General features: G+C 39.7%; 1 protein-coding gene across 2 annotated transcripts; it reads right to left on the bottom strand.

Annotated features, from left to right (window-relative positions):
• Nucleotides 1–531: 531 nt before the first annotated feature.
• Nucleotides 532–9,983, bottom strand: TMEM33 (transmembrane protein 33). Of its 2 annotated transcripts, XM_066185669.1 has the most exons (8): nt 9,910–9,983; nt 9,751–9,818; nt 8,341–8,435; nt 7,722–7,909; nt 6,673–6,740; nt 5,769–5,902; nt 3,759–3,842; nt 532–2,360 (listed from the first exon to the last, which is right to left on the bottom strand). In XM_066185669.1, exons 2-8 carry the CDS (start codon nt 9,808–9,810, stop codon nt 2,231–2,233), a joined length of 759 nt encoding a protein of 252 aa, XP_066041766.1. In that variant the 5' UTR covers nt 9,811–9,818; nt 9,910–9,983; the 3' UTR covers nt 532–2,230. The 2 variants fall into 2 exon arrangements, with proteins under 2 accessions (XP_066041766.1, XP_066041767.1); XM_066185670.1 differs by lacking the exons at nt 9,751–9,818; nt 9,910–9,983 and adding an exon at nt 8,572–8,822.
• Nucleotides 9,984–12,222: the final 2,239 nt, after the last annotated feature.

The raw sequence follows: 12,222 nt of genomic DNA, 5'->3' as shown, positions 1-12,222 counted from the left end.
GTAGAATGCACCCATAACAGCAGTCAGACCACAAAAGTTCACTAAGAACATGTTATTTGGCTTACAGTAATTACAGATTTATTTGCCTTCTACTCCCAGTGTGCGGGATCAACTTAGATGACCAAATTCATTTTTAAATCACAGGGGTGCAAACAGCTGAAGTGAATCTGATGTCATCATTCAAAAAACACATCATGCAACATGACAGAGGGGTGAGAACCATGCTGAGGAACTGAAACAGTAATAAGTAGGTCTGGTTTTTTTCTCTGATTAAATACCATTATCCCAGTATCCAAGTGCTTATTCTTGTGTTAGATTTTGAAGGAAAGGGTCGTAAATTTTTGCACTTTAGAAGGCAAAAATTCCCTATAAAATGATTTAGAAATGCACAAGACATTATATCCCAATTCAAAAGCAGCAGTGGGAATATAAGAACATGTACACATACACACAGGACAGCATTCTGCTCAACTTCCAGGTTCAAGCATCAGTAAGTTGTGTTAAAGAGAGAAAATGAGCCTGAAGAGCCTAGCAAGTTACATTTAACACTCCTTTATTGCAGTAGAAATTTTAGTTTTTATAAAATCCTCTAATTACAGGATATACACATAATCAATCTCATTCCAAGTCTTTAGCAGCTGTAGAGCATTAACTGCATGCAGTTGCTTCTGCAGTGTGCGAGTATTCTATAAATAGCTAATCACATTCAGAGAGCAAGACAAGTAGTCAAAGAATATCATATTCAATTACCAACTGGTTCATCAGTACCAAGAGGTTGAGCAAAAAAATGAAATAAGGTTGTAAGTACATGGCTCTGATCTAAAAACTAATATAACTGGGAAGTCAGAATGATATCTATATCACAAACAAGATAACTCAATAGTTACAGGAAAATACTTTGCTTCAAGACTATTTTTGAAAGATTTTCTCAAAACATTTCTCTGACCATGGAAGAATAGTTAAGTTCAGTGCTGCAGAAGTTTACAAAAGGCCAATGAAAGCCATTTAACTTTATGCAATTAGAATACAAACCTAACTACAGAAAATTCAGCAAATATTTTGCCTTGAATTTCTGGAAAGAAATTGTGTTCAAAGAGATAGTATTATTTTACCGTGACCTACCCTTCAGCTGCTGGGTGAATGCATAATCGGTGTAATTAATTTATGCACTTAATTTAATATTCACTTCTGTAGTCATGACACTGGCTTCAGATCGGTCATTACATGGATTTATGCCAAGAAATCCTACACCCATTTGTTTCAGAAGCTGCCTAAACAGGTGCAAATCTTTATGCAAATTTCCCATCACAATGAGAGTCTCAGAAATAACAATTTATACAGAGCTACCTACAGATTAATTTTCTAAAAAGCTAACATGCCTGAATTACTGCAGTCTCACACCTGTGTGGACACAAGAACAAATCTGCAATGACTCTGCAAAAGTAACTTCAATAACATTGATTAGTTCATTTGAGACATGGTTAAAAGTTTAAGCATTGCATCTTAGTCTGAAAATCCTACAGGTCAGCAGTTTGGCTTGGTAAAACAACTTGTTATGTCAAGAAGACTGCACAGAGTTTTCTGTGATCAGTCTTGGTATTTCTTTCAATAGCGTTTGTCACAAGGTAGAAACATGGAAGAGTTCTTTTTAAGTATGATTAATAAAAATAGTCTCTCCTTCAGAAAGGAGTGTTATCTCTGTCACCTTGATAGATTTTAATCCTTTGTCTTAACTTCAAAGTGGGCTGTATTTCTACACTGAGTACAGTAAATTGGAAAAAACAGTTCTACAGATACATTTAGTAAGCAGAAGAATACTGTCCAAAGTGTACTGCATAGGTATGTGTATCAACTGCTATCCACTGGAGACATTCTAAAGTAGCTATAGTTCCAACTAATATAAACCTAGTGAGCATAGAGCTCTTTATAGTAATTTCAATCAATCTCAAACAATCTTTGATATAAAAAAAAAAAACCAACAAACTTGTATAATAGGGCATGGTTTAGGTAGGATGCAGCTAATTATTTCATCAATTAACAATACAGCACAGTTAATTTAAGTTTCTATTATTTGTTTTTGATATGCTAAATTTCATATTATCTCCAAGAAAAGCATATATGTATTTTTATACAGCCTGGAGTGAGATCAGTGTAAAACCAGGAATTTCCAATCATCAGCAGAAGTGCCAGCTGCTCAGAATGTTCACAAAACACGGGTGCCTGAATTTGGCTATGCAACAGTTGGTGCCAATCTGCTTATAAAGGAAATGCCGCTGAGGCATAGTCTTCTAACAAAAACAGGGCACGAGGGCTTCGTTATTAAGTGTTCAACAACAATCCTCAGCTCGGTGAAGAGAGTCCTGAAAAATCAGATTTAAAGAGTTTTAAAATCCTACAGCACTTATCAGAAGTATTATCTACATATATCTTTTTCATTCACTTCTTTTCTCAATATCACACTCACATACACATTTTAAGTTAAATTCTTTAGACCAACTCAGTGCTGCTTCCAAGTGCTTCAGAATTCTTGACTTTTAAACATTAACATTTTAACTAACTCTATATTCATCCTTAGCTGAAGTTACTGAACTAGAGACAACAGAAAAACTCCACCTTCAAGAAAAAAAAAAACAAAAACAAACAAACAAACAAAAAACCCCAAACCTATAAAGGCTACAGAAGCACTATAAAAAAGAGAAAAAATAATAATGCTTTATCACAAATAGTGTAAGGAGCTGGGAGGCTATTGTGTTTGTGCTACTTCTTGGCAGGATGCAAGAACCCAGCACTGCAGAAGCAATTATTAGAACACAGGTATGAGAAATAAAACCCTCATCACCAATTTCCCTTAAAACTACAAAAATGCAAGCAGAACACTTTGGATAAACTAGTTCTACTGAACGTCAGTTTTAGTATTGCACAGCATAAATTATTTTTAGATACCAAAGTAGTAAAGCAACTTCATAGATATTGCTGGTGTTGTTAAAAATAAATATATGTAGTAGGATGGAACAAGTGATTTCTTATAAAAATCGGGAGTAGAAGACAATTAAGCTTATGATTCTCACACCTGTCTTTGCATATCATGGCAGCCAAAGCCACTTTGTTGGCACTCTAGCAAGCCATTTTCTGATCGAGTAGACTGGAAAGTCTGTTCACAAAATCTTATGCTATGCAATGCTCGTAAGAAAACTTCTGAGAAAGCACTCACCTGAGAAAACACTCATAGGAATATTTATGATTTCAAAGTCTAAAGCAATAATATTGGCTTGACCAACTTTCAAAATCAATAAGGTTCTATTTCAAATACAATTAGCCTTATTCATGAATTTAACTAAAGAAGGTAATGAACACATTTAAGATCATCCACAGGATTTTTTTTTCTCTCAATATTACACAAGTTTTTAAGTGCCTATTCATATTTGGGCTTAGCCTCAGATGTACCTGGAATCTAAAAATAAGGATGTCCCTCTGATAAGAAAGGCTTTCTTCTCCCAAAGTGTAGTTTTAACTACACAAGCACATTCTGAAAGCTCCCATTCAAGAACGGTGGTACATTTCTGATCACTTACATGAAATAAATCGAACCTTTAACCAGCCAGGGCTTTATTTAGCAAGCAGGTGGTATTTCACATTCTACAGTTGCCATTTGCAGATGTAGTATTATGAGTTCTGCATTCATTTTAGAACGAAAAGTTTCTGAATACCTAAGCACTATGCAGTTAAATACTAACTTCCAAAATCCATTTAGTACTTACCGACAGTACGGATTTCGCCGAGAAGAGTAGCGTAACGTAAGAAACCTATAGTAAATAAATGGCTGGAGCAGACTCCCCTGTCCACTGAAAGAGAACAGTACAGCAGAACTTACTAGGGACAACAAAAAGACAAAACAAAACACCAAAACCAGGAATTTTTCTAAGAAAAGCAAGCAAATTACTTGGGCTCACAAAAAAAGCTAGATTTGGGTCACATTGCTTCAAAAAATCTAGATCTGACAAGAAAAAGTACATAATTATACCCTTACAAATGCAGAAACATTATAGAATAAACCTGCTCAATGAAGCAGTTAAAGAAGTGCTGTTCTTGTATTGATTTTGTATTTATGAAGTGTTTTTATATGCCTCATTTCTGGTGGTGTGCAGAGTCACAGGAATGATGGTGGGCACGTGTTCCATAGCAAGAAAACACTTGTTGGTCAAGCCCAGAAACTGGCTGACATAGTCCAGTTACAGTGACTCTGTTCAATCTAATTACAGTACTTTGAATATCTGGACCATATTGTAGCATCTTTTGCAAAACTTCTCCGAACACACTGCAGACAATTGCAGATGTGTAATGAGACTTTGATGCCAAGCTAATACCCAGTTATTTCAGTTACAGTGAAATGTGGCTTTGGTATTTCACAAAACTGCTGTTTGACATGGCTGTGCTGTGACATCGTGTAAACACAGCACCCAAACCACACACAGCAAAGCAAAGAAATGCCCCAGGTTTTAGTGCCTGAGCCACTTTAAATAACACATTATTTAAAAATTCTCTTTGAATTTAAACATGATGATAAGGATGGTAAGAACTCCTTCAAGTACAGCATCTTTACCCAGAAGAAAAAAATAAAATGAAATTGAGCTACAACAGGGAAGAAAGAGGAAGTCTTGGAACCTGTACAGTATTGACAAACAATTAAACATGCTACAATATTTAACAAACAAAACCTCACAATAGCTGCAGTTAGCAATTAAACTGTTTCAAAGTTTGGCATATGACCTTTTACAAGCTTCAGTATCTACCAGATGACATACCAACTAGCAATATTTCACATACTACATTCTCCAGAGAGAGGCAAAAGGAAAAAAAAAAAGCTATACTAAGTTCAAAGCACTTGAAAGTTTAAGATACTGGATAGAGTGTTATCTGTCAGCTGGTAAGTGGTCTCAGATGGAATGCAATCCTTGAGGGCTGAAGCATTGAAATGTTCAGCTGATATATCAAAAGATAGAGACAAATTATGTATCCTATCCAAGAAGGTAAAGCCTCCCTTTTACTGCTTATGAGACCACTCAAGAGAAACGTCCCCACTATGCTATAACTTGTATGGAACAAATGCTGCATTCCCCCTCCAAATATTAAAAGGCAATGACCCAAACTTCTGTGACTGGCAGGTCATTATGCCTATACAACTTCAGCAGGATTCCAACATGTTCAGGATCCCTAAAATGACTTAAACAGGCTGCACAGCAGCCACAATCAAATGGAAAAAAAAAAAAAAAAAACAAAAACTGAAGGGTCACTGCTCAGAAGCAGCAGAGGAGAGAATGCAACCTACTCCTGCTTGCACACTTTTTGCATAATGAAACTTTGCCATTTAAATTTCAGGCATCCAATTGTCAAAACTAAGAGTTCACTTCCTGTGAAGCTGGAGATTTTAATATTCAACTAAACAAACCAAAATTAAACTTACTGAACAATGTACTGATAGAAATGTAGGCGAATTCAAGTTTCAAGCCTGAAAAACTCCCACGTGACTCACCACCCACACTATGAAAGGGAAGGTTTTTGGTGCTCAGTTACATCATAGTGAATGCCTTTTGATGTCAGGATACACCAACTTAAAAAGCCTAAGAATCACTTAAATTTTATTTGATGTTCAGGCCTTGGTCAGCCAGAGCCATAAAAATGGAGTACTATGATCCACAGAGAACTCATTTGCAAAAGGCAGTCTTGTGTAGCAAGTTTCTAATTATTTAAATATTTATCATAATTCTTACCTGAAGAGCATAAAAACTGTAGCTGGCATCAGGAAAATTTCATTGCAAGCAATGAATTTTAGAATATTCTGTTGATTAGCATTCAGTTTCTCTAAGAGATTTCTCAAAAAGGGCAAACTATTTGAACTTCGTGCCTTTAAAGAAGAAAAAATTATTTACAGAAAACATTAAAGTTACACCTATCTTCATTAGTACAGAGAAAACAAAATGCAAACCATTGCTATTTACCACCCACTTCAACATTTCAAGACTTCATCAGTTTTGAGATTAATATCCTAAGGAAAACTACTGCAGGCTTGGAACTCCATAATTTACAGAGTTCAATTAAAAGCATCAGATACTGCAATACTCTCATCCACCTATTTTAGGCTGAACTGCACAGAGACAGCCACAAGCCTTGTTCAGTCCACTAGGAGAAAGTGCCCATGGTAGCAAGACAGCCCAGTTAGGAACACCAAAGCCTGGAGTTACGTTAAGATGTACAAGGCATCTAAACAGCAAGTCCAACTGGCAAGTATTTTGCTTGCTCGTCTCACCCTGCAGTTCGTTACTTTACTACTGAAATAGAACAGTAAAATTCATAGGCTATGAAAAAGACACATGTTAAGTTTCAACTTAACTGTTCCACAGATTTTGTTTCCTTCAAAGAAAAGTATTCGAAGAAAAATAATTAGTGTCAACTTCAACAGATCATTCCACAGAAGGGGAAAACATAAAAAAAAAACCCCACAAAACCCAAGCAACCCCAAAAAAAATCTTCTCAAATTCTCTGTGCTGAAATTCCATACTACAGTTTCACTCTAGGGCAGCCAAAGAAAACCAAACCAGAGCTGCAACTTAAACCTGTTTACAAACCCCAAGAACACCAAATGTACTAATTGTAACATACACATATCATACTTACATCAAGAACCTTCTTTGTGTATGTGGCAGCATGAAGCAAAGAGAACAGCAGAACAGGAAAAATACTCACTGAAGCAAGACATAAGGAAAATTACAGGCTGTGCAAGTACTTCATTTCTCCATGATGTTATACTACACCAGTCATAGCTTGATGGCTCTTTGCAAAAGTTTGGCTGGAATGACCTATACTGGATGAAGGTAAGTATAAGTCTAAGACCTGTATTTATAGCTCTTCCTTTTGCTTCTTACACCTCTTTGCTATGCCTTTTTATTAACTTCAAAATATGGGTGTCTGCAAGTATGCAGGAATAGAACACACACCATTAGACACCAGTGCGCTTCTACTGAAATGTGTTCTCTCCACACAGAAGGCACATGTGAGCTTACTACTCAAAACCTTTTAAATACATGGAGTCATATTTTTTGTTAAAAGATGCTACAAAATTCATTTCTTTACCAAAGAACATGCAGTAGCCAGCCATTCAGATTTTACAGAGCAAGAGTGTAGATACTTCTCTGCCAGAAGGATTTTAAGAGTAGGACATTAAGTGTATACAGTGTGGCATAAAGAAATGTTAGCTCTGGCGTGTCACCTTTGACAATCCACAGGAGCAAATTTGGCAGACTTTATCGGTTTAATAACTTATCTGAGAAAGCTACTACTGAATAATTATCTCTCTACATGATGAATGTCTGCTACAGTGAGAAGACATGGATAAACCCAGTATTGGCAATAAATGAAGACTACCAACTTCTCCAAATATCACTAGAGGCTGGCCACAAAATCCACCAAACTTAAGCCTCAAAAAAAAAGAAAATCTAAGTAGCCAGAAAATGCAGTGCACTAATTATAGAGCTGATTAAAATTATAGAGCTGAATATGGATCAATCAACATAAGACTCTCACATTTTACATAGAGCATGTTCTATAAATAGCAAGCATATCAAACTAGTTCAAGCTAGTTTCTCAAATTATGGCAAAGGTGATGAAAAGAATCATGTTTTTAATATATTTAAAAACATTAGCAAGACGACGCAAGAAAAGGATACTTGTAACAGGGTAGGAATTCACAAAGATAAGGGAGTACAACAGGTAATGGCAGCTGTCCTCCAGCAAAGCCTGGGCCAGAAATGCCCTGCTAAGCTGGAAGTGCGGTAGCCTTTGGTGTAGTCGGAGGGCACTGGTAAGAGCATTTGCCAGCAAGGCACGCTGATAAAAGCTTGCTGCTTCATGCAACCTGCAAATCATCAGAGGAGATGTTACCATGTGAACCGAGCTCAGCAGTCTTCTACCCTCGAGAATTGCATCACAACCAAACACTACCCAAAGTATTTATTTCTATTATTGTACATAAGCACTATTCCCAAAAAATAACCCAGAAACTGTTTAACACTGATTTTACTGCAAGTGCCTAAGATAATTCAATATAATACTCCATTTACACACAAAAACATGCATTTACCACTAATTTACATTTGTTCAATATATTTTCCAAACACATCTACAAGTATTTTAAACCAATCTAAAATCTGTAAGCTATTCTGACAAAAAGCATCCAAGTAAACTGAGTAACAGCAATTTACCTTACATGAAGAAACAATTCTATGCAAAAGGAATCTAGTTCATTCGTAAATTTTTAATGCTATTTTACAATATTACAGTACATACCCTAGAAGAGGCAGGACAAATAAAGCTGAGCAGTAAACTGTGAACAAGCGGGAAATCCACATTGCTGTATCCAACTTGTTAGCCATCAGAAATTGCTACATAGGAAAAGAAAAAAGAAAAAGACCAGCCCCAACAGAAGTTGGTATCTTAATTCTTGCATACAACGAACATTCTTCCCAACCCTATTAAATTGCAAGTCTTTCTCCAACCTCAAATAGAGGCAAATTATACCTTGAAGTGGAAAGCTGGTTTTTCTTCTGTGATACTTGGCTCATATGATGTTACTAGCCAGATTTAAAATTGCTCAGCTTCCTCAGAACCAAGAGGCTCCTTTGTGCATTACAATCAAATACAGTGGTAAGAACTTCCGTAAAATAGTTTTTCTATCCAAACATGCCTCACTAAACAGTCAGCCTCACAAATGCCATCATGTAGGGTCTCTACACCTGACTGACTTTTACTTCAAGTTTTCTTTTAGAATACAATGCACACACCTGGGGCTAAATCTCCACAATTCTTGGGGGGGGGGGGGGGGGGGGGGAATATAGGGTGAGGTAAAGATAGCATAACTACATTACATGGAAAGTGGTATTGTTTTGGCTTATAAATTCCTGACCTTGAAAAAAGCAGAAAACTCTTCACAGTAACCCTGCACCTCTCCTGTTGTTGAGCTCTCCCTAACTACAGCCCTCCTCAGTCCTGATATAGCCAAAGCGCCAGAAAGGCTCCAGTGAAACACAGAATGCTTTTGGCTATATGTGCATCAGAGTCAAAACGGCAGCTTCCTCCCACCTGAAAGAGTTCATATTTTTTTTCCAAATTGGGACCAGCTTTTGAAGATTCCTCTTTTCCTCCATATTCCTAGTGCATCTCTATGGAAATGACCAGATACATATAACCACCTTCATAATATGATTTTGTATCTTACTTGCACAATGTAACTACAGAAATGGCATGAAGCTGTGTCAAGGCTAGGTTAGATTACCGGGAAAAGGTTTTTCACCCAGAGGGCGGTTGGGCACTCCCCAGGGAAGTGGTCACAGCACCAAGCCTGTGACTCGAGAGTCAGAGTTCAAGCGTTCAGACAACACTCTCAGGCACATAGTGTGACTTCTGGGGTGTCCTGTGCAGGGCCACGAGTTGGGCTCGATGACTCTTGTGGGTCCCTTTCAACAAAGCATATTCTATGATTCTCTGAAATACAGGTGCTACCGTACTGAATTACTTTCTATTCGGCCATTTTCAAGAGCGGCGGCACACTAACAGCACGCTTTCAATCGGAAAGCGCAAGCTGCTCACCCCTGCCCGCACCCGGGCGAGCAGTGCCTCGCTGCCATTCCAGCAGGACGCCCCCGCTGCCGGAGCAGCACCGCGGCCGGCCCGAGCCCCCCAGGCCCAGGAGCTCCTTACCACGGCCCCGCCGCCGCCGGCCCCGCCTGGCATGGGCCCGTTCTGCGTGGAGTCCGCCATGGCCGCACCTGCGGGGAGAGAGGCGCCTCAGTTTGTGGGACACGGGCCACCGCGGCCGCCGCCTCCCGAGCTCCCGCTCCTGGCCCGGCCGCGACCCACCGCAATCGCCACACCGGGCACGGAGCACACTCCAGCGGATCCGCACTCCCGGATGCGTCCGGACGCCACTTCCCGCGGGCCGCGGGGCTGCCGGGCAATGTAGGCGGTGACTGGGATGCTCCCGACGGCGCCGGGCGGCCTCGCGGGATGGCGCTGGGAGGCCGCGCGGGGATGTCCCTGCGGGATCGCGGCGGGCGCGGGGCTGCGGCTGCGGGGCGAGCCCGCTGGGCAGGACGCTGGGCCCTTCCCCGCTGTCCACAGTAGCCCGGACATCAGGTGCTCGGCACCGTCTGTAGGGTCTGTTCAGGAGCACTTGTGTGTGCTGGCAGCAATAGCAACGGTATTAGTGCTGGCTCCGGCCGCCGTTTGGGGAGTGTTTGCTCACTGAGGGCCGACTGTATTTCCAGGGCTCCGGGTTTCCGCAGCAACCTGGTGAGGCTCAGTGCGGTGCATCAGCAGTATGAATGGGACTCGTAGGGTCACAGGACCCGTGCAGGGCGCCCCGCAATTCCCGGTGTTGGGGTGGCTCGGTGGTGTCACACAAAAACGGTGCAAGGTTGTGTCCCTATGTTTTAGTGTCATTGGTTCCCTATAATATAAAAGAAAGGGTGGGGGAACCCAAAACCGCACCTCTTCAAAACCACGTGGCCCTAAAGACTGTTAGCGGTATTACGTCAAAAAGCAGGATTTTTGAAACAAGTTTCTGAAATCTTTGGTCAATAATCATCAAACCATAAAGTCAGGGGGCTTTACTCAAGTATAGGTATATCAGCAACCCCTGACAGGAGGATGGCACAAAGCAGAAGCAGCCTTCTGCTCACTCTCCGCCGACATGTAGCATATGTAATTTGCAAGGTCTTGGAAAGGTTTAATCCTCCCTTCATTAATCTCCCCCTTGCCTTTAATATTGATTTTTTAAAATTATTTGTAATAGCCGGATAGCTATGCGAACATGTTTCTGTTTTCAGTTGGAAGTCTGTAACTCTGCTGCGTCAAGGGAAATACAGGTTGGATATTAGGAAGAAGTTTTTCACGGAAAGAGTGATTAAATACTGGAATAGTCTGCCCGGGGAGGTGGTGGAATCACCGTCCCTGGATGTGTTTATAAAGAAACTGGATGAGGCACTTGATGCCATGATCTAGTTGAGGTGTTAGGGCTGGGTTGGATTCGATGATCTTGAAGGTCTCTTCCAACTTACACATTCTGTGATTCCGTGAACTCGTCTGAAGTGGCGTCAAAGCAAAAGAAAATAAAATGCGGACCTCATGACCGACAGCTTTGACTTTTGGCTGCTGTGGCTTCATGTAGTTGCGCTTCTGGCTTTGTCTCAAGGATGTGCAGCAGGTTCCCCCTCCTGGCAGCACAGGTTTCAGGAGAGCAAGCCCTCTGCTCCAGGTTCTAATCGTTCCCAGTGGCTTTCGATTCAATTAGTCTTTAACAGCAAGAAAGACGTATTCCTGTGACCAAGGATGTTATAATCAACATCCGCAATCAGCCTCTTTTCTGGCTTCTGGTGATTAAAATTGAAGATTGGTTGGAAGACACTCAGGAAGAATGTGTAAGGAAGCATGTTGGCAAGAAAGGAGCAAGAGTCAGCTGATAAGAATTCTAATACCGTAATAATTATAAATAATCTAGGCAATCTTAGGCTAGTTAACACTTTTAAATTGAAGATGCACAACCTGATTTTCCACTTCTCTCCCAACGATTCATCTCTCATTTAGGTGACTGAGAAGTAGGCTCAAGAACTACGTCCTACTTTGGGATTATTTTTCTGCAGGTGGAGGAGACTCTACTAAACATCAGTAGAGAATTAGGACTCTCAGGATGTCTGATGGGCGTTCTCAGGTGTGTAATAAAAAGACTGACAAACATTTATGCTAAATCAAAATAAAGACTTCAAATACAGCCCGTAAATTTAAGCTGAACCATTACCAGATTACTGTATTTCAAAATGAAATATTGGTATATCCAGGAGATTTGTTTAAATGCAACTGAAACATGAAAACCTCTGGATAGTTAACTGAAATGTCACAAGGGAAAAAGACCTGGCCAGTGTTCAAGATTACTTGTATTTTTTAAATGAACCTAGAATGACAACTCCATGTTTTCAGGAAGAGTGCTTTTTTATTTCTTAGCACTTGTAATTTAGGAAGTACTCAATGCACTTTTATGCAAAACATTCATGTCTAGATTCTGGTTTGGTCTCTTGATAATAACAGCAAAAGTTGTCTTTCACAATTTTGCTGTAATTTTGTTTAAATAGAATGTTAATCCATTATTTATTTCCAAAAGGTAATGCATTAAAAATA

This window comes from Chamaea fasciata, unplaced genomic scaffold, assembly GCF_029207755.1.
Source record: "Chamaea fasciata isolate MVZ Bird 193981 ecotype frontalis unplaced genomic scaffold, bChaFas1.0.hap1 SCAF_6, whole genome shotgun sequence".
NCBI classification, from domain to species: Eukaryota; Metazoa; Chordata; class Aves; order Passeriformes; family Sylviidae; genus Chamaea; species Chamaea fasciata.
The sequence above is the reverse complement of the archived record's forward strand: the minus strand, read 5'-3'. Positions and strand labels throughout refer to the sequence as shown.